We start from the raw sequence: 27045 nt of genomic DNA, 5'->3' as shown, positions 1-27045 counted from the left end.
ACCAGGATCTAGTGGCATACCTCACCTGGGCAGGAGTTCTTCTCCACACAATAGAGTAAGTCATTTTGCCACTTGAAATAAGGACATTGGGAGGTTTAAACCTCCTGAGAGATGGTTCCACTAACCACCACAATCTAGGTGTGTGCCTCTCCAAGGGTGTCATCTCCTTGTTCTTTTCAGACCAAATCAAAGGAACTGGCTAACAGCACTGGGTTGACATTGGGAAGAGAGAGTTATCCTGAGGTTGTTCTGCTGAGCTGCCAGCCATCTTGTCAGCTGTCAAGGCTGTTTGCAATCAAGCAAGTTGTCTCTGTTTCTGAGTCTTCTTGAATTGCAAGAAGCCATTACAGAGGTTGGAGCCCACAATTGGGAAGATGTCAGAACGGTGATCAGATCTGACATCTGAGCTCTCTAAGCGGTGCAGTAATAGCGAAGAGAAGCATTGCCAGTCTCTCCCAATTATTACTTCCCATGGCAAACTGAGTGTTACACCAACCTGAAGCATTCTGGTTGGTTCACTATGTTCAAATGTCGCCAGGCTATTGGGTAGGTATGAGTATCCTCATGGACTCAGGTCACATACACTGGATCATCCTCCTGTTATTCTCCAGAATCCACTAAGGTCTCCCAGACTATGATGCAACATATCAATCCCCGAATGCGCTCCGGTCAACTCCGGAACGCCACCAATGCGAACGGCGGTAGCGGAGTCAACAGGGGGAGCCACGGACGTCGATCCCGCGCTGTGAGGACGGTAGGTAACTCGATCTAAGATACTTCAACTTCAGCTACGCTATTCACGTAGCTGAAGTTGCATATCTTAGATCGATCCCCTCCCCTAGTGTAGACCAGCCCCTTGAGTTTATTAGCTCTGATACTGTTCAGCCCCATAGGACTACTGGATTTACAAATCCTTAGCAACAGTTCTAATCTGTTCTTCCTGAGAGATCCCAGTACTCCATGAAACCACACACTGTGAAATCACATGAGTGACTGATGTACCCCAGCTTTCTACAGTGGAAACAGATGATGATTTGTTTAGGGGAAGTTCCCTGACTCGCTCCCAGGTGTGACTCCATGTACTTCCTCTCTGATGCTCTTTTGGTGGTGTTGAGGGGTGCCTTCTGTGGTCCATGAGGAGGGTACCCCTCATTCTGAGACTTCTCCAAGAACTCTCAGCCCTTTCCTGATAGTTCAGGTCGATTCCTCAGGAGGCTGGGGCCAGGCTTCTCTAGGCCTAGGTGGCTCACACTGGTCGGGTCAACCTAACAGCATAAAATCCTCTGTGAATAGGATGGTACCTTCAGTGGTGTTGGAGTTATGTCTGCATACAGTAGGTTTGAGTGGTGGTTTGCAAAACCTCTAGATACTGTCTGAGCACTACAGACTCTACAATCTCGACTGGAGAGCAGGAAACCAGCTGAAGCAACAGGGTGGCTCAATCCTTTAGTTGCTGGGCCACGGAACAGGGTTGTGTCCCAAAGGAGAAAGTTTCTATCTGGAACCAGTGCTGGTAAGTCTCCACTGATACCCCTCGTCAGTCAAAGATGGCAGCTTTCAGGGTATCATAGTCCTTTGTGGCTTCAGCATTTAAGGCCCAGTAACTTGTCTGAGCTTCCCCAGACAGAAAAGGAGCTAGTCATGCAGCTTAGTCGTCTTTTCCCACTGAACAGCGTAACATGTATCTCAAGATCATCATCACGTCCTATTTTGGTAAGGTCTATTCCTGACCACAACAGTGTCACTCTGGAATGGGAGCCGCTGGTAATCCACTCATTTATTGCCTCCTGCAACTGTCATTGCCGCTATGGCTGCTGCCTCTACAGTAGCTTGAGAAGCACAGCTTGCTGCTTCTGGGTGGTCTCGTTGGCTTCCTGTTGTCCAGGAAAAGCCCCTGCTGCAGAGCCGGGAGTCTCCTTTACACAGTCTCCTCCATGGTTCTCCTTTACAGAAAGGAGAACCATGCTAATCCCATTGCTAATACCAAGCTGGGATAGGTGGGGCTGCTCCACAGTGCCTCTTGTGTGGCCAAGTGTGGTACTGCAGGTGTTCCCTGCCTTAGACCACAAGTTCTGGCAGCCTGCCTGGAGCAGGGTGACCATGTCACAAACTCAGCAACAGTCCCTAAAGAGTTAAATACAAACACTCAGATGTTGACTGTCTGCACCTTTAAATAAACAAACAACATATTTAGTTGTGTAACTTTAGCGCCTTCATGGCCAAGATGGAGTCTGCTCTGCAGGCAGCTCTGGCCAAGAGAAGGCGTATGCAGGAATGCAGCAGGAGAAATCCCTTCCACCCCAGGGGCACCTGTTCCAACCCCTTCCAGAGTGAACACACACATATCCACAGGAAAAGTACAAGGGATATAAGAAAGGGAAATATTTATTTACAGAGGGATGAGAGGAGAAATACAACAAGGGGAAATGTAGAGCGAGCAGTAAAACAGGGCTGCCTCCAAACCCAAGCCCCACGGGCTCAGTGGTAGCACAGTCTGGAAGGGCAGACACTGAGCAATGTGTCTGCACACAGAGTCTTGTTGGTAGCCTAACTGAGCAGGTGGGTTTTAGGGTGTCAACACCTTCAAAAGAGTGCAGAAAAGGGCTGATATCATACTTATGATGTTCTACAGCAAGATAGACAGGCTAGGATTAATGAGAATAATAAAACATGAAAGAAGGGTTATATAGAACTGTAAAGACGAATGCTAATTATAAAGATACAACATCAAGGTTCTGGTTGAACATAAAAATATACAGGAAAAAGGCAAGCAGTAACAATTTTAGCAACAAAAACAATAGGGCAGGACTAAATACAGAAAAATAAGATCAAGATAATAGTATGTAGCCCATCGTTCAGTACGTGTGATAGGTCGCTTCTGTGTTTGATCCATAGAGGATAAGGGTCTGCTACAGCTCTCAGCTTGAGGACTTAGGCCGCCATCCTGCAAATACTCACTCACTTTACTTTACTTAAATGAGTAATTCAATTAAAGTAAATGATCTTACACTTCTAAAATACAAATTATAATGCAGTTTTACCAAATTACATAGAAAATTTAATTTTCAAAACTACACTATGCATCATTAAACAGATGTAAAACAAGTAATTATTTCTGGAAACTCCAATTCATTTTTGTTTCTTTCCTTTCTCAGTAACAAATGTGATTGATTATCCACTAGGGTTCTCCCTCTCACTATGTACATTGTTTTTTTTGTGGTTTTCTAGGGCAATCTGATTGATGTGTGAGCTTCCCAAGAGAACACAGACAGACACACAGGCACAGATATAAACACTGCCCATGCAGGATGCTCTCACAGAAAAATCTTGTGTACAGAGAACCCATTTAACTACCCTTTAACATGAAAACCTGTACTGGAGTTTTTGCCTCCTCTTGAAATCTATCTTAATATGAACATTTCTAAAAACCAGGGCTATTCATTACAGGAGTCTCTTTTCTTGACAGGGCTCTCTCGGGACCAAATGGCATGTTTCTTAGGAGCTTAATGGACAGATTTTTGGTCATGTTTCATCTATATGCCCTCTGAAGAAAGAGTCAGATTTAACAACTAATATAATGATAATCCATTTGTCAAAACAGGCACAGTCACTTAACCTCTGCTTGCCATCATACGCTGTAGCTAAAACATTGCCTCCTTGTCTGTTATTCCAATGTGTGAGCAGAATTTTAAACACCAGTTTCTATCTTTTTTATAGAGGGAGCTAACTGTGATGTCAAAATTGTGCTTTAAAAAAATATGTCGCTGAATTAACTACCAAATCTAACAGCTTCTCCAGTTCCAAACATGGGACCTGACCCTAAAAGGTACTGACTGATTCTTGTAAAGTGCTGAGGGAAGCGTTGAAAGTGCTCAGAACCTTGCAGGATCAGGACCAGTCTAGATTAACAACCTGCATCCTGATTTGATCCACTTTTGCATCAATCATACTGACTGCATATTGATGTTGATCTTTTTTTTAAAAATGCCAGAACTCTATATATTTGCTTAGAGAGCTGGATTTATTGGGTCAGGTCTATCTCCCATGCTTAGGAATTCCCAAAGATGACAGCATACTGGGTGAGATTCCACTGTGATAATTTATGACTACATACCTATAGACATCATACCATAACTACCAGCCAGCTGCATAACTGGAGCATCATGATTACAACTGATGTTCACATTCCCAAAAAACACAGGTCTACAAGAGCTAAGGGAGTAGCTCACTAAAAGAGGTAGCAAAGGAAACCTGTACATATACACAAGCAGACTCAACATACATTATTCCATGGAACAGATGGCAATAGGTATTCACATGCCAGTTTATAACACCAAACTGGAAGGATCTGACTTCTAAAACAGGGATTCTCAACCTTTTTCTCTCTGAGGCGCCCCCCAACATACTACACCTCTACCCTGATATAACAGGACTCGATATAACACAAAGTCAGATACAACGTGGTAAAGCGGGGGGGTTGGGGTGGTGTGGCTGCGCTCTCTGGCGGATCAAAGCAAGTTTGATATAACGCAGTTTCACCTATAATGCGGTAAGATTTTTTGGCTCTCGAGGACAGCGTTATATTGGGGTAGAGGTGTATAAAAACTCCACAGCCCACCTCTGCCACAACAACTGCTTTTCGGCATATAAAAGCCAGGGCTGGCATTAGGGGGTAGCAAGCAGGGCAACTGCCCAGGCCACATGCCTCATGGGGCTCCAGGAAGCTAAGGTGTTCAGGCTTCAGCTTCAGACCTGGGTGGCGAAGCTCAGGGCGTCAGACTTCAGCCCCATGTGGTGGGGCTTCAGCTTTCTGCCCTGGGCTCCAGCAAATCTATTGCTGGTCCTGCTTGGTGGCCCCCCAGGGGGTGTCTGGCCCCTGGTTGAGAACCACTTTTCTAAAACACTTATCTTTTCCAGTTGTGCTTTTCTTTCAGCATACTCAAGAGGATGGCATTTATGGAAGAAATTTATGGGTTTGTTTTTAAACTGAGGTCACCTTCACAATATTTTCTAAGGTAACAAATTAATAAAATAGTAAACAAATCACTAAACAAGTCACAGCTCCTTTCTCCAAGTACTGATGCTGCCTTTGCTTTTTAATTTATTCACAAATGTGGAAATATGATTTCATAAGTGCAGAAACACATTCCAGGCTGGTCAGAGTGAAACTCCTGTGCCAACTTAATATAAAGAATAAATAATATTAAAATATAAATAATTACAAGAAAAAAAGAGAAATAGCACAATGCATATATTACAGAAACAGATCATTTCATTACTTCAATTTTGTGTAAACTTCATTCCTCTGTCATGCATTGTCATAGCTCCCTATTATCAGGCCAGATTCTCTAGTCTGTCAAATTCCTTCTGCACTGCTTACATAGGAGGATATTTACTACTGAGCATATAGGTCTACGCATAGTAATGTAAGAGTATGCAGGATTGGGTCTTCAGTGAGACATGATGGGCTTGATTCTCTAATGAACCCAAGTGTGCTCAGGTGCAGCGGATAGAAGAGGCTGTCAGGAGGTTGGCTGTGACTCTGATTCTCAGCTGCCTCTCTGTGGTGCATATAAAAGTTGCGGGGCGGGGGAGGGAGCTTTAACTTACACCACAGATGTAAGATACCTCATGGACCTAACAGCAGTGGAGAGTCAGGCACAGCGTTTGGGTGGGTGGGAGGTAAGATCTGTTGCAGAAAATAGTGGAACTGACACAAAGTGAACCTAAAGCACCTGGAGAATGCCACTGGAGAATTTCTTCCCGGATCGGTTCTGCCACTAGCTCCAACATCTTCTGTGTCAGAAACCCCATGTCAGCGGACAATCAAGCTCATCGTGTCTAAGGATGTGCCAGGGCCCAGATCATCATCCCTTCCCATAAGGGTGACCAGATGTCCTGATTTTATAGGGAAAGTCCCAATTTTTGGGTCTTTTTCTTATATAGGCTCCTATTACCCCCACCCCGTTCTGATTTTTCACACTTGCTGTCTGGTCACCCTACTTCCCAGAGAAAAACCCTCAGACAGAGACTATGAAGAGGAAATATCTACAAGGATCTCCTCCCCGAGATTCGCCCCCAATCCCAATATCTACCTCACCACCACCTCCCCCCTTGCAGGCCACAGGAATCCACAGGAGGGACTGGGCCTCTGCAGCTACTCACAAAGAACCCCTAACACAAGCACCTTGGCACTACATTTCCTTTACAATCTCGCTACTGAGCACTACCCTGGTTGCAGCTGCTCAAGGATCCCCAGATGGAGGCTTTGTGGAAAAGATAATATAGCCAGGTAAGAGCAACATTGATGCCCCCAAACCCTGCTTCTGACTTGACTACTCTTTTCTGCAGTCTTCTCAGTCTCCACCTCCTCACTGTGGATGCTGAGCACTGAGGTTTCCATGTCTGGGCTTCTGCTGGAGGAAGTTTTTATTATGCGCCATGCAGTTTCTGAAGTGGCTGAGGAGGCAGTATGTGTTACTCAGCTTCCTGGGTTTATCAGCAACCTCTTTGGAATCCAGGGAGATTACTGATGAACCCAGGAAGCTGAGTATCAGATACTGCCTCCTGAGATGCCTAGGAACCTGAATAGCAGCACATATCAAAGCTCAGAGGCAGCTCCAAGCAACCCACTGCTGCCTGGCTGCTTCTCTCCTCCCCCTTAACCCCACTGCTGGTCCCTCCTCTCCTCTCCCCAGAATCTGGACACCTTTCTATAGAAGTACAATGGCCTCTGTGTACTATGCCCCCTTAATGCGGGGAGAAGCTGCCCATGCCCAGGGAATGTGGAGCCACCAAGAGGCAAGGTCTGGGGCTGTGGGACTGCAGTGCAATGGAATTGGCTCCTTGTTATGACCCAGAAGGAGCTGCCTAGGAAGAATGGCTGGACTCCCTGCATCCCAGCAGCAGCAGGGAGTGAACTGCACTTACGGCTGCAGTGACTCTGGGTCCCATGCTCCTTCCAAGGTCCCTGAGCCCTGGGACTGCTGCTGGGGCGCCTGGAGCACTGGCTGCAGCTGGAGAGGTGAATCTTGAGCAATATAATGTTCCTTTCTAACACAGTTTTAACCCCCCATCCCTGTCTATTAAGAGAGTGGCTTTATTGGGTTAGGTCCAGGGTTGGCAACCTTTCAGAAATGGTGTGCCGAGTCTTCATTTATTCACTCTGTTTTAAGGTTTCATGTGCCAGTAATGCATTTTAACGTTTTTAGAAGGTCTCTTTCTATAAGTCTATAATATATAACTAAACTATTGTTGTACGTAAAGTAAATAAGGTTTTCAAAACGTTTAAGAAGCTTAATTTAATATTAAATTAAAATAAAGACCTCCCTGGACCGGTGGCCTGGACCCGGGCAGTTTGAGTGTCACTGAAAATCAGCTTGTGTGCCGTCTTTGGCATGTGTGCCATAGGTTGCCTACCCCTGGGTTAGGTGAAGGAGGAGACTTCCAGTTGAAGAGATTTTCCTTCCCACTCCTAGGTACCAGAATTTTGCTGACAAACCGTTATTTCTTCCACCAAACCCCCTTGCTCTGAAGCTAAATGAAAAGTTGCTGCTACTTTTGAAAGAGGTATTCTTGACCTCCTCCATTTATGGAGCTTATATTGCACTCTGTGTGCTCTGAAGCACGGCAGCCCAGTGTACCTCTTGCAGGGAAAATCCATTTATCAGCTGTTCGGGGGTGTGAGCAAGAGGGGATTGAAGGGGAAACAAGGATGCATGAGGGGGCAACAGCCTGGCGAAGGGAGATGCAAGGGGCAGGGTGGGATGGGGGGCAGGGGAAGTGGGTGCACAGCATGGAGGATGGGTCAATGCAGGGAAATCAGAGGTCAGGGAATTGTGGAGCTCCAGTGGGAGGAGGGCTGTGGGGGGAGGGAGCAATGAGGGTGGAAGGAGAGGAGGGATGTGGCGAGTGGGCAGAGGTAGAGTGTGGGCAGGACCACAGGCAGAAGAGGTAGACAGGGAGCTGGCCTCCCCCAGGGGAATCGTCACCCACTGCCCATGTCTATAAGGTGCCATACCTCTATAGCACCCTCTAAGTGATATAAAAATATTCACACTTCTTATGACAATTTACAACCCTTCATGTTACAGAATACTTCACTCCACCCTGGGGTTTTGAGTAAATTCCTAAGAAAAAAGTCAGTGCACATGTTAAGGTGTATTGCGCGCTCTCTCTCTCACACACACACACTCTCTCTCTCTCGCGCTCTCTTACAAAACTCTGCTTGGGTGCAGTTTGGCAACTGCAATATGAAAAGATAGTCTCTTGAGCGATCACTACACTGTATGTTTGATTTACTTCAAAATAATCAAATATATTCAATATATATTCATTAGCTCCTCAGTCTTATGGATTTCAAAGACCTTAGCTGTTTGTCTGGACTCACCCGCTTATGTAGACGTTCTGCTTCCTCCTGATATGCAGCAAGCTGTTGTTTCCATTGTTTTACATTGGCAGTGGACTCCAGCAGAGCTGCTGTGAGCTTAGCATTGTTACCCTTAAGTGTGGCCAGTTCTGCCTCCCAGTGCTTGCTGATTGTCGAACTACAAACAGAGAATAAGAACAATCATAATAATGCAAATCACCAAAGCATCACGTTGTGTTTTTTTTTTTTTTTGGTCTCTTCAACGCTAAAGTGCTGTCTTTCAGAAAACAAACATTCAAAATACAGAAAATCAACGGGACTAATTAAAAAAATCTCACTCCATTGAAAGCTCACATGAGAAAGGTATCCATGCTGGTTTAGTTGCTCAAATAGTTCAAAGTTAAAATTCTCAAAACACTTAAAATAGATTCCACCATAGAAAAGTATAATTATAAAAAACCGTCAAAGTCCACTTTATCCTCTCACAAATAGATGCTGAAGCCCAGGGCTGCTTTCTAAAAGTAACTGCATATGATTTAAAAAATGTATTCAACATAATTCCATCCTAATGATTTAAATATATATGCTTCATATGTAACTGATTTTTTTTAGCTTTAAATTTTAGAAGTATATTTAAAAAAAAATTCATGCACCATATTGATTTCAGAGAATTAATACAGTGGTTTGGAGCTACAGTTTAGTCAGCCTAATTACGATATCTCTAGTACAGGAGTAAATCAAACCTGAAGAGTATACTCAAACATACATTCAAACATCCTGAATTTACTGGGAAGCTTCTCCTCCTAGGAAGTCCATCCTGGACCTCCTTGAGAATAATTTTATGGGGAATTAATATATTTCCCTAAATATGCATCCCTATTTCTAACGCTGTAATTCTGCTTTTCTGTCATCTGTAGATAATAAAAATCAGGTACACTTCTATGCAGGTAAAACTGTTGTCAACAGTATGAAAATCATGCATGTTTCTGTAACCTTTTCTCTAGGTGTTAAATACGATAAAAGACGAGGCCTCAGTTAACATAGTAAAATGTCTCAGCGATTACTTCTCAGATTTCATTACAAGATAAAAAAAATCATGTGTGGAATCTGATGACCAAATCTAAACAACCATAAAATTAATTACTATGACTTTAGCTACTTTTAAAGGATTATTTTTTCCTGCACCAAGGAAATATTATGCAGATAAATACTACCTGCAATAAGGACAAGATAGAAGTAAAGGTTCCTTTTAGTCTTATTACCCTAGATGGAGATTCAGGGCTTGGCTACACGGGAGAGTTGCAGCGCTGGTGGTGGGTTTACAGTGCTGCAACTTACTCACTGTCCACACTTGTAAGGCACATACAGCACTGCATCTCCCTGGCTGCAGCGCTGGCTGTACTCCTGCTCTGCCTGGGGTATAATGATTGCAGCGCTGGTGATGCAGTGCTGCTCCGCCAGTGTGGCCACCAAAAGCACTGTTATTGGCCTCCAGAGGTATTCAGAGGTATCCCAGAATGCCTGTTCAGCCACTCTGCTCATCAGTTCGCACTCTTCTGCCCTGGCCTCAGGTGACCCGCCCTTTAAATGCCCCGGGAATTTTAAAAATCCCCTTCTTGTTTGCTCAGCCAGGTGTGGAGTGCAATCAGTGAATCTTTCCAGGTGACCATGCCTCCACGCGCCAAACGAGCCCCAGCATGGAGCAATGGCGAGTTGCTGGACCTCATCAGTGTTTGGGGGGAGGAAGCTGTGCAGTCACAGCTGCGCTCCAGCCGTAGGAATTACGATACCTATGGGAAGATATCAAGGGCCAAGCTGGAAAGGGGCCATGACTGGGACGGGGTGCAGTCCAGGGTTAAAGTGAAGGAGCTGCGGAGTGCCTATTGCAAAGCCCGAGAGGGAAACCGCCGCTCCAGCGCTGCCCCCACGACCTGCCGTTTTTACAAAGAGCCGGACGCGATACTCGGGGGTGACCCCACCGCCAATCCAACGACCACGATGGACACTTCAGAGCAAGGAGGGGCGGAGCAGGGGGGGGGAGGAAACCGAGACTGAGGGTACTGGGGTTGGGGGAGACACCCCGGAGTCCCAGGAGGCATGCAGCCAGGAGCTCTTCTCAAGCCAGGAGGAAGCTAGCCAGTTGCAGCAGCCAGTACTTGTTGAAGGACAAGCATAGGAGCGGGTTACCGGTAAGCGGCTTTTATTTTCAGGATGGAAATGTTTGGGGAAAGGAGGGGGGGTTAGGGCTGCATGCATGCATGCCTAGATGTGGAACAGCCCATTGATGCGGTCTATCACGTCGCGGTAATCAGCTTCAGTAATCTCTTCAAAAGTTTCAGCCAGAGCGTGGGCAATGTGCTTGCACAAGTTTACAGGGAGAGCCACTGTGGTCCTTGTTCCAGTCAGGCTAATGCATCCACGCCACTGTGCCACGAGGGGTGGGGGGACCATTGCTGCACACAGGCAAGCTGCATAGGGGCCAGGGCAGAATCCGCTTTGCTGTAGAAGACCCTCCCACTCTTCCCAGGTAACCTGCAGCAGCGAGATATCTTCCAGGATTAACTCCTGTGGAAAATGTTGGGAGACGGTTCACTGTAGATGCCCCCTGCAGCAGTTTGCTTTCCCCAATGCACAGAAACCCCTGCGCATCCCTGAAGCAATCAGTCCCCCTTACTCACCATTTCGTGGCTCCTGTGGGTTATGTGCGCTCTGTTTGGTATGAGAAAAGTATGCTAAATAGAAGACTGTAAACTCCTTCACTGTGTGGGAATAACTGTCTGGGTGAGATTATAAACAATGCTGCCTCTGTTAACTGTTGCCATTTTTGCCTTTCGAAAAGTGTCCTTGACTACTCGACTGCCTGTATCATCGACTGCTCAGAGGCTACAAAACATCAGGGAGAAGCCGCGAAAAAAGCAAAGAAGATATGCTGAAAGCAGTTATGGATCACTCTGCCAGAGAGAGAGTAAAAAACTGCAGGAAAAAACTGCAGGACTGGAGGGAAAGGGAAATCAGGATCCGCCAGAGAAACGCAGCAGCTAAGAAGAAAAGCACAAAGCAGCTGATAAGCATCCTGGTGCGCCAAGCGGACTCTATCCAGTCACTCGTAGCCATGCAGGCAGAGCTCTACCGTGCCGGCCCACCCCCGTCCCAAAGCTCATAGACTCATAGGTCAGAAGGGACCAATATGATCATCTAGTCTGACCTCCTGCACAAGGCAGGCCACAGAACCCTACCCATCCATTTTTGTACAACCCCTAATCCAGGACTGAGTTATTGAAATTCTCAAAACTGGTTTGAAGACCTCAAACTGCAGAGAATCCACCAGCAAGCGACCCATGCCCCACGCTGCAGAGGAAGGCGAAAAACCTCCAGGGCCCCTGCCAATCCGCCCTGGAGGAAAATTCCTTCCCGACCCCAAATATGGCGATCAGCTAAACCCTGAGCATGTGGGCAAGACTCACCAGCCAGCACCCAAGAAGGAATTCTCTGCAGTAACTCAGTTCCCATCCTATCCAACATCTCCCCGCAGACCAGTGAGCAGACTTATCTGGCGATAATCCAAGATCAATTGCCCAAATTAAACTATCCTATCATAACATCCCCTCCATATACTTATCCAGCTTAGTCTTGAAGCCAGATAAGTCTTTTGCCTCCACTACTTCCCTCGGAAGGCTGTTCCAAAACTTCACTCCCCTAATGGTTAGAAACCTTCGTCTAATTTCAAGTCTAAACTTCCTAATATCCAGTTTGTACCCATTCGTCCTCGTGCCTACATTAGAACTAAACTTAAATAATTCCTCTCCCTCCCTAACGTTAACCCCCCCTGATATATTTATATAGAGCAAGCATATCCCCCCCGCAGCCTTCTTTTGGCCAGGCTAACCAAGCCAAGCTCTTTGAGTCTCCTTTCATAAGGCAGGTTTTCCATTCCTCGGATCATCCTAGTAGCCCGTCTCTGGACCTGTTCCAGTTTGAATTCATCCTTCTTGAACATGGGACACCAGAACTGCACACAGTATTCCAGATGGGGTCTCACCAGCGCCTTATGTAACGGTACTAACACCTCCTTATTCTTGCTGGAAATACCTTGCCTAATGCATCCTAATATCGCATTAGCTTTTTTAACAGCCGTATCACATTGGCGGCTCATAGTCATCCTGCTATCAACCAATACCCCAAGGTCCTTCTCCTCCTCCGTCGCTTCCAACTGATGCGTCCCCAACGTATATCTAAAATTCTTATTATTAATCCCTAAGTGCATGACCTTGCACTTTTAACTATTGTATTTCATCCTATTACTCTTACTCCAGTTTACAAGGTGGTCCAGATCTTCCTGAATAGTATCCCTGTCCTTCTCCATGTTAGCAATACCCCCCAACTTTGTGTCATCCGCAAACTTTATTAGCACATTCCCGCTCTTTGTGCCAAGGTCAGTAATAAAAAGGTTAAATAAGATCGGTCCCAAAACCGATCCTTGAGGGACTCCACTAGTAACCTCCTTCCAGCCTGACAGTTCACCCTTCAATACGACCCGCTGGAGTCTCCCCTTTAACCAGTTCCTTATCCACCTTACAACTTTCATATTCATCCCCATCTTTTCCAATTTAACTGACAGTTCCCCATGCGGAACCGTGTCAAACGCCTTACTGAAATCGAGGTAAATTAGATCTACCGCATTTCCTTTATCTAAGTAATCCGTCACCTTCTCAAAGAAGGAGATCAGATTGGTTTGGCACGATCTACCTTTAGTAAATCCATGTTGCAATTCGTCCCAATTACCATTGACCTCTATGTCCTTGACTACTTTCTCCCTTAAAATTTTTTCCAAGACCTTACATACTACAGACGTCAAGCTAACAGGCCTATAATTACCCGGATCACTTTTATTCCCTTTCTTAAAAATAGGGACTATGTTAGCAATCCTCCAGTCGTACGGCACAACCCCCGAGTTTATCGATTGCTTAAAAATTCTCACTAACGGGCTCGCAATTTCACACGCCAGTTCCTTTAATATCCTCGGATGGAGATTGTCCGGGCCCTCCGATTTTGTCCCATCAAGCTGTTCAAGTTTGGCTTCTACCTCAGTTGCGGTAATATCCACCTCCATATCCACATTCAGGTTTATCATCCCTCCATCATTGCTAAACTCCTCACTAGTCTTATTAAAAACTGAGGCAAAGTACTTATTTAGATATTGGGCCATGCCAAGGTTGTCCTTAACCTCCATTCCATCCTCAGTGTATAGCGGTCCCACTTCTTCTTTCTTTGTTTTCTTCTTATTTATGTGGCTGTAGAACCTTTTACTATTGGTTTTGATTCCCTTTGCAAGGTCCAGTTCAATGCGGCTTTTAGCCTTCCTCACTTTATCCCTACATGTTCTGACCTCACCAAGGTAGCTTCCCTTGCTAATCCCGCCTTTCTTCCACTCCCTATAAGCTTTCTGCTTTCTCCTAATCCCCTCTCTAAATTGCTTGCTCATCCAGCTTGGCCTACAATTCCCGCCCATGGTTTTTTTCCCCTTTCTTGGGATGCAGGCTTCCGACAATTTCCGCAGCTGCGACTTAAAGTAATTCCAGGCCTCCTCCGCATTTAAATCCGCAAGTTCCTCCGTCCAATCCACTTCCCTAACTAATTTCCTTAACTCTTTAAAATTAGCCCTCGAGAAACCGAAAACCCTAATCCGAGATCTACATTTGTTTATCCTTCCATCTAGTTTGAACTGAATCAGCTCATGATCACTCGAACCAAGGTTATCCCCTACCACCATTTCTTCTACGAGATCCTCACTGCTCACGAAAACCAAATCTAAAATGCCATCCCCTCTCGTAGGTACTTCAACTACTTGATGAAGAAATCCATCCGCTATCACATCCAAAAAAATCTGACCCCTATTATTCTTGCAAGAACTCGTCCTCCAGTCTATATCCGGGAAGTTGAAGTCTCCCATAATCACACATTTCCCCTTTGTGTTGTTTACTTCATTAAAGACATTAAAGAGGTCTCTATCCATATCCAAATCAGATCCCGGCGGTCTATAGCACACCCCAAGCACTATCTCAGGGGAAGCTCTAGCTGCTTTTTTACCTAGTGTGATTTTTGCCCAGACAGACTCTGTCTTATCCATTCCATCGCTTCTTATTTCATTACAGTTAATCTCATCGTTGATGTACAAGGCTACTCCACCACCTTTGCCTTTCTTCCTGTCTTTTCTAAACAGCACATAGCCTTCAATACCTGTACTCCAGTCATGAGTACTATTCCACCAAGTTTCTGTTATCCCTATAATATCCGGTTTCACTTCCTGCACCAGTAGCTCCAGTTCCTCCATCTTGTTACCTAGGCTCCTCGCATTAATGTACAGACATTTTAATTTTTGGCGTTTAGCGTCAATGACATTCTTTCCCCCGTCGTGCACAGACCTTCTACCACCAGCATCACCCGTTAATCTGGTTTCTACTCCACTATTCCTCCTTGAATCAATTCTTTGGTCCGCAAGGGTATCCCTTCTCACTTTGTTTACTTCCCTCTCCAGGTTATATTCCGGCATGGAGATCTCCTGAACATCTCCCAACCATCTCCCCCAACTTCCTAGTTTAAAGCTCTCTTGATGAGGTCAGCGAGCCTCCATCCTAGAATTCTATTTCCCTCCTTACTAAGATGAAGTTCATCCCGAGCGAACAGTTGTCTGTCCAAAAACGCTTCCCAATGACCGTACATCCCAAAGCCCTCCTTGTAACACCAATGCCTGAGCCATCTGTTGATCGCCATAATCTTGTCACTCCTTCGTCGCCCTGCTCTAGGAACCGGCAGAATCCCACTGAAGATCATCTGAGCCTCGATTTCTTTGAGTGTCTTCCCCAGTCTGGCATAATCCTCCTTGATACAGTCCAGCGAGTAACTAGCCGTATCATTCGTTCCCACATGAAGGACAATCAACGGATTCTTTCCCGCTCCCGCTAGGATCCTATTCAGCCTCTGGTCCACATCCTGTATCTTAGCCCCTGGCAGACAGCACACCCTTCTGTTCTCCCGATCAGGTCTAGTTACAGGCCTGTCTATTCTTCTCAGTATAGAGTCTCCAATCACGTAGACTTGCCTTTTCCTGGTGACAGTGTGATTCTCCGGTCTATCCCCCACACCAGCTGGCCGCAATTCCTCTCGAATTGTATTCGCCCTTACAATCCTCCTAGGGCTCATACTTGGTGCCGCCTCCATTGACTCCTCCCCTCCTTCTGCAGGACTAGCTGCTCGTCTCTTTTTCCTTGCCCTCTCTCCTTCAGCAGCTTGCTGTGCTCCATCTTCATTTCCCAACTCAGCAAACCTGTTCCTGAGTTCTATGTCTCCATCGCTGGCCCGTCTTTTCCTCTGCCTGGTTCTCCTAGTCACATGCTTCCACCATCCACTTTCCTCACCCAGCAGCCCCTCCTCAGAGTTCTTTGGTCCTGCTTCTATCCGCTCGTCTGAGCTTATCCCCTGCGCCTCATCATGTCTGTGTTCCATCATCTGCTCAAACCCCCTTCTAAACTCAGCCAGACTTTCCACCTGCATCTCCAGTTCTCTTACCTTTTCCTCCAGCAGCTCTATCAGGCGGCACTTCATGCAGACATAACTCCTTTCAGGTGCCCCCTCCAGGACCATGTACATGCCACAACTACAGCATCCGGTCATCCTCAGCATGTCTCTACCTGCTGCCTCTGCCTCCATCATGCCCTTCCACCTCTGTTCCTGGCAGTCCACGCCTCACACCGTACCACAGGTCACCAACGAGCACTGGACCCCTGCCCCTTCCCTTGTCTGACTTCCTGGTTTCTCTGCCTTGGTCTCCCCTGTGACCTCCCCCTGGGAACTCCCACTGGAACTCCCCTGTTAGCAGCTCTGTTCGCTGGCTCCTGTGCCGCTGCCTGAGTGCCTGGCTCCTTATATAGGACCCCTAATCAGGTAAGCCCCGCCCCCAACTCAGGGCTCAGCCTCGCTCCCAGCACACAACCCCTAGCAGCCTACACACACACTCACTCACACACAAACTCCACAACACAATCCACAAACTACAAACTACAAAAACCTGCTCCGACAGAACTCCCACTGGAACTCCCCTGTTAGCAGCTCTTCCCCTTGTGCCTCAATGTCAGCTCCAAAACCCCTTCCCCAGCATCCAGGTTCTTACCACCACCAGCTGCCCCCAACACCTGTACGTTCACCAACCAGCCCTGAGAACTACGACCCTTACCCTCTGCACTCAACCCCCATCACCATGCAGTATAGGCATTCTGAAGTGCAGCAGTCATTGCACAGCATTCCAGACAGGACATATTCAAACCTGTGACTGTACGGTTCACCAACCCACCCCCCTGCCCTTTTAGGTTCCCAAAATGTTGGGTGTCTGTCAAGAAAGTTACTTTCTTTTCAATAAATGAATTCTTGGCTTTGAAAACAGTCTTTATTATTGCAGAAAATTAAAGATACCGTAGCCCAGGAAAGAAACAGGCACTACAAATCAGCTTAGGAAAAACAGATTCCTACTAACATTGTAACCACTGCATTTCACTCCCGTGTAAGGCACCAAACATTACTGTTGGTTTTCAGCCTCAAATTCCTCCCTCAAGGCATCCCTAATCCTTGTAGCCCTGTGCTGGGCCTCTCTAGTAGCCCCTGCTCTCTGGCTGTGCAAATTCAGCCTTCAGGCGTTGAACCTCGGAGGTCCATTCCTGACTGAATGTTTCACCCTTCCCTTCACAAATATTATGGAGGGCACAGCACGTGGATATAACCGCAGGGATGCTGCTTTCTCCCAAGTCTAGCTTCCCATAAAGAGATCTCCAGTGGCCCTTTAAATGGCCGAAAGCACACTCCACAGTCATTCGGCACTGGCTCAGCCTGTAGTTGAACCGTTGCTTGCTGCTATCAAGCTTCCCTGTATATGGTTTCATGAGCCAAGGCATTAACGGGTAAGCAGGGTCTCCAAGGATCACAATGGGCATTTCGACATCCCCTACTGTGATCTTCCAGTCTGGGAAAAAAGTCCCGGCCAGCAGCTTCCTGAACAGGCCAGTGTTCCGAAAGATGCGTGCATCATGCACCTTTCCAGGCCATCCTGTGTAAATGTCAATGAAACTCCCACGGTGATCCACAAGCGCCTGAAGAACCATAGAGAAATACCCCTTCCAATTAATGTACTCGGATGCTAGGTGGGGTGGTGCTAGAATAGGAATATGCATCCCATCTATCACCCCTCCACAGTAGGGTAACCCATTTGTGCAAAGCCATCCAGAATGTCCTGCACGTTCCCCAGAGTCACGGTTCTTCTTAGCAGGATGCGATTAATGGCCCTGCAAACTTGCATCAACACGATTCCAACGGTCGACTTTCCCACTCCAAACTGGTTCGTGACTGATCGGTAGCTGTCTGGAGTTGCCAGCTTCCAGATTGCAATAGCTACCCGCTTCTCCACTGGCAGGGCAGCTCTCAATCTTGTGTCCTTGCGCCGCAGGGTGGGGGTGAGCTCAGCACACAGTCCCATGAAAGTGGCTTTTCTCATCCGAAAGTTCTGCAGCCACTGCTTGTCATCCCAGACTTCCATGATGATGTGATCCCACCACTCAGTGCTTGTTTCCCGAGCCCAAAAGCGGCGTTCCACGGTGCTGAGCATTTCCGTGAATGCCACAAGCAATTTAGTGTCATACGCGTCAGGCGACTCGCTATCATCATCGGACTCCTCACTGTCACTTTGGATCTTAAGGAACAGCTCAACTGCCAAACGTGATGTGCTGGCGAGACTCATCAGCATACTCCTCAGCAGCTCAGGCTCCATTTCCCACAGAAATCGCGCTACACACAAACCGTTGGGGAGAGTCACAATGGCATCAAACGTGGATGGAAAAACAGTGACTGCTGGGATGTGAAGCGATGCATCACGTGGTGTTGGGACAGGAAGCGGAATGACCTGCACCCTTCCGTCCCCTTCCCACAACCCATGGCGCCAAAATGGGATGAGGTGCTCTGTGGGATAGCTGCCCATAATGCACCACTCCCAACAGTGCTGCAAATGCAGCCACACTGCAGCGCTGGTAGTTGTCAGTGTGGCCACACTACAGTGCTTTCCCTACACAGCTGTATAAAAGACAGCTGTAACTCCCAGCGCTGTACAGCTGCAAGTGTAGCCATACCCTAAGGCTTTCCTTCACTAAGGGTAAATCTCTCCTTGGATACAGCTGCCCTCCCTGCATCCACACAAGTGAATCAAGACCAATGGTTTATCCCACATTGGTTTCCCTGATCTACATTTATGGAGGTTAAATGTTGTCCAAAGGTCCACACAGGATTTTAAAACTTCAACACCATAGTTGTCTAAAACTAGAGTCCATTTGACGTCTGTGCGTCCGTATAAAAATGATTTTTATCCAAATTATAAAAAGGTAATTAGAAATACCAGTATTTTCTAGCTTTGCTTTTCACAAATGCTCTTCTATTCTAACCAACTAGTTACAGTACTGTGTTTTAACATGACAATATAAAATAATGTAATAGTGACATTAATTATCAAACAGAAAGGAATATTTTAGCTATTTCTCTTTGTGCTTCACAGTTAATGCCTGTAGCAAAAAACCAGCCAAGTTAATGGCTTAAATAAAGAATCATTGCCTCAGTCCATTCCAATGGACAAATTTCCACATCACAAAAACTATAACCATAACAATTACACTTTTGTCAGCAGCATCAGCAAAAGAGACCAAGGACTGAATAGGCATGGTGCTTTTATCATTCTACCTGGTCTACATTACAGAGTTAAGTCGCAGTAAAACAGCTTATGTTGACCTAATTCTGCAAGTATCTACACTAAAATGCTGCTCCCACCGATGTAAATAACCCACTACACTGACTTAGGCCTGGTCTACGATACAGAGTTAGATTGATGCAAGACAGCTTACGTCGACCTAACTCTGTAAGCAGCGACACTAAAATGTTGCTCCCGCTGATGTAACATGCCCACTACATCGACCTAATAACTCCACATCTGTGAGAGGCGTAGCACTTAGGCTGACACTTAGGTTGATAGTGTCAGTGTAAACACTGCATTACTTATGTTGACTTTAGTGGCCTCCAAGAGGTTTCCCACAATGCCCTACTATGACCCCTCTGGTCACTATTTTGAACTTCACTGCCCGGTGGCCAGGTAGACAGCCCTCCCCTTTAAAGTCCCACAAACTTTTGGAATTCCATTTCCTATTTGTTCGGCATGGAGAGTGCACCTAGCAACTGCCCAGCTGACCATGCTGGCTGCACACTGCAGACATATGCCTGCCTGGAGTACAGAGGAGGTGGTGGATCTCCTGGGTCTGTGGGTGTCATGGTATAACCCCTACTCTGAACCTTAGCATCCAAAAGATGGGGTACCAGTATGAATCCCCCTAAGCTTAATTACCAGCTTAGATCCTGTAGTGCTGCCACCAACCAGGACTTGCAGTGCCTGGTACACCCTGGTCCCCCCAAAACCTTCCCATAGGACCCCAAGACTCAGACTCCCTGGATCTTACACAAGGAAAGTAAACCCTTTCCCCCACTGTTGCCTCTCCCAGGCTTTCCCTCCCTGGGTTACCCTGGAAGATCACTGTGATTCAAACTCCTTGAATCTTAGAACAAAGGGAAATGCACCTTCCCCCCTCCTCTTTCCTCTCCTTGTCTCCCACCAATTCCCTGGTGAGTACAGACTCAATTCCCTTGAGCCTCAACAAGGGGAAAAAATCAATCAGGTCTTAAAAAAGAAAAGCTTTTAATAAAAGAAAGAAAAAAATAAAAGTTGTCTCTGTAATAGATGGTAAATATTACAGGATCTTTTAGCTTATAGATACTAGAGAGAAGCCTTCTCCTCAGCACAAATACAAATGAAAATCCTTCCAGCAAAATACACATTTGCAAATAAAGAAAGCAATCAAAAAGACTAAACCGCCTTTATACTTGTACTTACTATTTGAACAGAAAATTAGAGAGCCTGTAGGTACGTCAGGTTACTCTCAGAACCCAGAGAGAACAACAGACAAAGAAAACACACAAAGACTTCCCTCCATCGAGATTTGGAAGTATCTTGTCTCCTGATTGGTCCTCTGGTCAGGTGTTCCAGGTTCACTGTTTGTAACCCTTTACAGGTAAAAGAGACATTAACCCTTAACTATCTGTTTATGACAGTGGGGAGAAGAGGTTGTGCAGGCACAGCTCTGATCTGGCCATAGAAAGCAGTGGCGTAGCCAGGTTTTCAGCGTAGGGGGAGCAAACAACATAAAAAAGGCGCCCCTCCCTTGGCTCCCCCTCTGGCCATGCCCCCAGACCGTACCCCTCCCGCCCCCCCACCTTCCCTCCTGCGGTGCTGCCTGTCCCCGCACTTGGCTGTGCCTGCACCGGCTGGCAGGCACAGCTTCCACGCCGGCCTGTCACCCCGCGGCTCCTCCAGCTGTGTGGTGGGCAGCATCAGCCTGCAGCCCCACGGCTCCTCTGGCCATGCAGTGAGCAGCGCCAGCTTGCAGGCTCCGCTTTCACGCCAGGCTGCCTGCCGCTGCCACCACACGGCTTCTCCGGCCGTGTGGTGGGCAGCGCTGGCTGACAGCCGCGGCTTCCACGCCAGCCTGCAGCCCCGCTGCTCCTCTGGCTGTGTGGGATGCAGCGCCGGCCGGCAGATACCACTTCCACGCTGGGCTGCCACTGCCGCCCCGTGGCTCCTTTGGATGTGTGGCCAGCCGGCAGGCGCCGCTTCTGCATCGGCCGGCCTGAGGGGAAGCAGCTGCTTCTGCTGAATCCCGCCAGCTACACTACTGATAGAAACGTCTATATCTATGAGCAGATCACTTGGGGCATGGGGAGAAGGGTGACAAGCGGGACCTGCAGCAGTGCCACATGAAAGCCAAGGAGCTGAGGCAGGTGTACCAGAAGGCAATGGAGTCCATCCGTCGCAGTGGTGCAGAGCTGCAGCCATGCCACTTTTACAAAGAGCTGCATGCCACCTTTGGTGGGGACTCCCTGCTCCCCCCAGGGCCCTGTGCATACTTCGGGGGAGCTCGAATCACAGGCCGCTGAAGTGAACAGTAAAGAGGAGGTGTTGGATGAGGAAGAGGAGCAGCATGGGGGACAGGTGACCAGGGGATCCAGTGGTGCAGCGATCCAGGACGTGTTTTTGACTCCAGAATAGTCAAGCCAATCCCTACAGTCCAGAACGGGCAAGCCTGATGCCAGGGAAGGAACCTCTGGTAAGTGTGCAGTTTGCTTTGATATTGCAGGGGCACACCTGTTCATTTACTCTTTTTTAATCATGCTAGAAAAGGTAGTGAAATAACCAACAGAGATAGACACACTATCTGCTTCTTATTCCCCTGTAGAGTTAGGCAGAGGGGGTCCTGCAGAACAGTTTGTTTATGTGCACCAGGATGCATCTTGAAGAAACTTTTCTGAAGGTACACTGCAAGCCTCTGCTCAAGGTTTCTAGGGAGGGCTGCATTATTTTTTCTGCCATGGTAGGACACTTTCCCATTCCACTCAGCAATTACTTAAGCAGGCATCATTGCAACACACAAGCTAGCAGCATATGGATCCAGTCTACAGCCAGACATGTGCATTACCCCATTAATGCACATCACCAGCCTCAATTACCCTTGGGAATGAGATATCAGCTAAAATCACCACTGCCTGTGGAAAATGGTGCCAGTATTCAGTTTAACTGCCCTACCTATCTGCATATACTCACACCCGTCCCCCTCATTGTCCCAACTCGCTCGCTCTCTCCCTCCCAGGCCAGTCACTATGGCTGCTAGGACAGCCTCTGTGCTCTTTGAATCCCAAGGAGGAGTGAGAATATAGTGATTGCAACTTGTGTGGACCAAGGGGAGTGAGTTCAGTATACTACATTTCCATTTATCTTGTGAATATATTCACAATAGTGCCTCTGTGCATTGTATCTTTTGCAGCTGGAAATGTGGCCTTGAGGGTTTCTCCATCTACACCAGTGGAGCAGCTCAGTCAGATAAGGATGAGAAGATGCAGGATGACGTTCTAAGAGATCCTGCAAACCTCTGGTGCTGTGGAAACCAAGCACAAGGCTTGGAGGATCCCCCTTATGGACAGAATGGACAAGGATAGAAGGGAGAGGAGAAAAAGGAGAGACACATGCAGCAGGAGATGCTAGTGATTTTCAAGTGGCACACAGACATGCTGGGGACTCTTGTTGACTGTCAGGTTCAACAGACCCATGCTCACCTCCCTCTGCAGCCCACAGAGAATTGCATTCCGGGACTTCTTTTTATCCCCACGCACCCACCCAGCCACCCACATTCCACATGGTGTCTATTATGGAAACTTAATTCATTTTTATTAGTTCACAACATATGCTGGCTGGGGCTGACATAATTCACAGATAATAGCAATAGGCACATTTGCAATGTTATATTACTACACACACAACACTCATTACAAGGTTCATACCAGAGGGCGAAAAAACAATGCCAGGCAGAGCACACTACAGCAACACACATTACTGTGGCTTACTATTAAAATAGTCTTTCAAAGTTTCCCTGAACTGTATAGCTCCCTGTCAAGCTCTTCTTCTAATCCTGGTATCTGGCTGCTCAAAATCAACAGACAGCTGCTCCACCTCTGTCCTCCACCCTGGTGGAAACTTTCCCGCTTTTGCTTCACAGATATTATAAAGCACACAGCAAGTACCTATAACCATTGAGATTTTTTTTCAGTGAAGTCTAGTCTAATCTCACGTGCAGACAGGGCCAGCAGCCTTTCAAATGGTCAAAGAAACATTCAACTGTCCTGCTGAGCCTGTAGTTGAAGTGCTCCTTGCAGCTATCGAGGTAGCCAGTGTACAGCTTCATGAACCACGGGAGTAAGGGTTAGGCTGGTGGGGGGTATCCCAGGATCACTATTGGCATTTCGACATTCCCAATGGTAATCTTCTGGTCCGAAAAGGAAGTCCCACATGCATCCCTCACCATCTCGCACTGATGTCAGTAAAAACATCTCTGGTGATCCAACAGTGCTTGCAATAGCATAGAAAAGTAGCCCTGTCTGTCGATATAGTCAGTGGCAAGGTGGCCTGGTGCCAAAATCAGGATACGCATGCCATCTATTACCCCACTGCAGTTTGGGAACCTTATTGCTGCAAAACTATCCATTATGTTCTGCACATTGCCCAGAGTCACAGTCCTTTGCAGCAGGATGTCATTAATGGGCCTGCACACTTGCATCACAACAACCTCCTCAGAGGATTTCCCGATTGATGGTAGCAATCTAGCATTGCCAGCTTCCACATAGCAGTCACCACTTGCTTCTTCGCTGTCAGTGCAGTTCTCATTCTGGTGTCACTACGCTGAAGGGCTGTGGCAAGCACCACGCACACATCCAGGAATGTGGTCTGTGCATCCAAAAGTTCTGCAGCCACTGTACGTCATCCCATACCTGCATAACGATGTGATTTCACCAGTCAGTACTTGTTTCTGGGGCCCAGAATGGCACTCCACTGTCTGCAGCTGCTTCGTGAATGCCAACAACCACCTTGAATTGTTTCTCATAACACAAGAACTATGCATGCAGCAGGTTTAAAACAAACAAAAGGAAGTATTTCTTCACACAATGCACAGTCAACCTGTGGAACTCCTTGTCAGAGGATGTTGTGAAGGATAAGACTATAACAGAGTTCAAAAAAACAATTAGATACATTCATGGAGGATAGGTCCATCAATGGCTATTAGCCAAGATCGGCAGGGATGGTGTCCCTAGCCTCTGTTTGCCAGAGTGGGGAATGAATGACAGGGAATGGATCACTTGAGGATTACCTGTTCTGTTCATTCCCTCTGGGGCACCTGGCATTGGCCACTGTCGGAAGATAGGATACTGGGCTAGATGGACCTTTGGTCTGACCCAGTATGGCCGTTCTTATGTTCTATGTCCCATAGTAAGCTACCCTCTAAGGAATTATAATGTTCCTGGGACTCCTCTGGCAGCTCCGCAAATACTGCAGGATCAGGTGTACCATGCTCACAACACTCGTCACAATACCGCAGAGCTGTGCAGGATCCATGCTTTTCACAGAGATGGAGGACATGAAAGGTTGCGAGGCTTTTGAAAAGAGGCACGAAACATTATGGGATGCAGATAAAATGGGATGGAGAAAACTATATCATGGGACATTGAAACCATGTTCCTAGTTACCTGTACATGATTCATCTGCCCCCATGAGGCACTGCAAAACCTTCCCAAAATACCCTGCACTAGATGGTGGCAAGTTGCACAGTGAGATAGCTACCCATGGTGCACTACTCTCTGCATCGATGCAAGCACTGCTAGTGAGAATGCGCACCGCTGACATTGGGAGCACAGTGTAGATATGCAAAAGTGACTTAATTGCTGCAGTGGCTGTAAGTCGATGTAACTTAAGTCAACTTAAGTTTGTAGTGTAGACTTGCCCTCACATAGAGTAAGTTCATCCAGGTTGGGGTTGAGATATATTGGCAGAGCACTATAGGTAAACTGCCCCTGGCTATCCTGTAGTTGCTTTTTGGATAAACAGAGAGTTTCAGCTTCCAGGAGCAATCAATCAATCAATCTAGTATCATCCACAAACCCTACATTAATATGCAATACATACAAAGGAAGGAAAACAACATCTAAGGTAGATACACATAGGTGAATGTATTAATGTACACAGTCGGGTATGTACAGTCTCATAAACATACAGCCTTGCACAAAGTTGGCATTAAACAAATAAATAAATAAATATGAAAGCATGGATTGAAAAGCATTTATCTTGCTCTGTGAGTACGATGTATTTCGCCTGTTTTGTTTTTACAAGAGCAATAGCAACATTTAAAAACAAGTGCTCTCTGCCCCTGAAGAAGAGTGGGTTTGCCTGCAGGTTTACATGTGGTTTGAACATTGCCTACATATGCAGTATCATTCTGTGTTACTATTTCACCTATTGAGTTTCCTTTTCTCATCCTATGCATATACATAGCCTACCTACACTGCTGCAAACCTTACATACGAACTAGCTGACAGATTTTTAAGAAGATGTTTATGCCATTCTAAACCAGCAGCTGAGGGGTGCTTGTGGGCAATTCAGTACATCCTATGCAATTCTTCTTAGCGTTAAACCTGCATTTCACTAATTACGTATGGGTTCCCCCCAACAAAAAGTGAATAGTGTTGTTGTTTTAAATAAATCACCCACCTCCCTTCCTATCAGAATGTAGAAAATATCCTCTAGCATGGCATTTTAGGATCTATTCAACTAGTTAGAAGCTTACACTTTAGAAATGTCAACCCCCTCCCCCAACTGTTAGAGTAAAATGACTAAATTTTAAAACAATGAAAATCCTACTTTCAAAAGTATGAAGATTACAAGGGAAGATTGTGACTCATTTCTTCCAGAGAAGGCATGAGAAGTAACTATTGAAAAAGAACTTCTCATTCTTTGCTTCTGTGGGTGATGGTCAGATTTACTTTACAGTGGTGGCAGCATGACAGATGAGCAAAATCTATTAAGAACATGCTTAAGGAAGCCAGATCATTCCCTTTAATAGGCATTAGTTAATTATATGTCATATGCATATTTCCTCCCTTATGTCCTGATCCTGCACACACTTATCCAGCTAAGTAACTTAATGCATACAAGTAGTCACACTGAATTTAACAGGACTAATCACATGAGTACAGTTGCTCAAATGTGTGTTTACACTTGAGGCCCCTTCCTTCTTATGAAACAATTATATGTACAAGATTTTATACTAATGTATTATAGCACATGAAAGCTCTTTTTCCAAATAAATATACAGGCTAATCAAAGACTGGATTGATTATTTTATATATTTTAATTTAATGCAGCATAGGTAAGTAGATATATTTGTTTAATTTTTATATATCCATCTTAATACTAGGTAAACTTATGAATGATTAAGATTTCAGAAAGTATAGTCCAGCTACTATAAATAATGATGCAAGTGTGATCTTTCCTGAATGCATTGCACCTGTACTTTTGTATCATCCCCTCACCACCATGACAAGTAAACAGCCTTGACCTGTTTTATTACTGCTTGAACACTAGGATATTGGCATTAAATATTCCCGAAGCATTCATTTTCTAGAAGATTAGATTCAGCAACAATTCTATTACAGCTCTAGCTATGCAGATCTAAAACTTAGACATTGTCCCTAGAACTTTTTATGTATTTAGAATGGGAATTTTCAATGAGACTGCACCAATATGATTTCTCAAGCATACTGTCAGGCAATAGATTTATACAGCGGACTTGAACATTGCTATTTTAATGCAGACTTTCATAATACACTGTTCACAACACACACTGGTGCTTCCGTAAAGGATTTTACTGTGCCTTCTGCTGATTTTTTATGATTACATAAAATAACTGGCCACATTCTTCCTTAATTTGTCTAGTTTTATTTTTTATGAAGCAGAATAACTTCACAATTGTTTTGGTATTAGTACTTCCCCCTAATAAAATTTCACATCCTCTAACAAAACTATGACAATATTATTATAATTTCTTTTCCTTTGGACATTACAAGATTTGAACATATTTGAATATATACCTAATAGAATCAGGACCTGATTAAAATAATCAGCATCACATTATTTTGTTCATTTTCTTAATAATCACAGTGACGTTTTG

At 45.9% G+C, this 27045-nt stretch overlaps 1 protein-coding gene across 2 annotated transcripts in view; it reads right to left on the bottom strand.

Annotated features, from left to right (window-relative positions):
* The window catches only part of HOMER1 (homer scaffold protein 1), a 152421-nt gene that overhangs the window by 16952 nt on the left and 108424 nt on the right, over window positions 1-27045 (bottom strand). For both annotated transcript variants that reach the window (XM_050947069.1, XM_050947068.1), the window contains exon 6: window positions 8390-8546. In XM_050947069.1, coding sequence (XP_050803026.1) covers window positions 8390-8546 — 157 coding nt within the window. The remainder of the gene's footprint in view (window positions 1-8389; window positions 8547-27045) is intronic.

This window comes from Gopherus flavomarginatus, chromosome 3 (assembly GCF_025201925.1).
Source record: "Gopherus flavomarginatus isolate rGopFla2 chromosome 3, rGopFla2.mat.asm, whole genome shotgun sequence".
NCBI classification, from domain to species: Eukaryota; Metazoa; Chordata; order Testudines; family Testudinidae; genus Gopherus; species Gopherus flavomarginatus.
The sequence above is the reverse complement of the archived record's forward strand: the minus strand, read 5'-3'. Positions and strand labels throughout refer to the sequence as shown.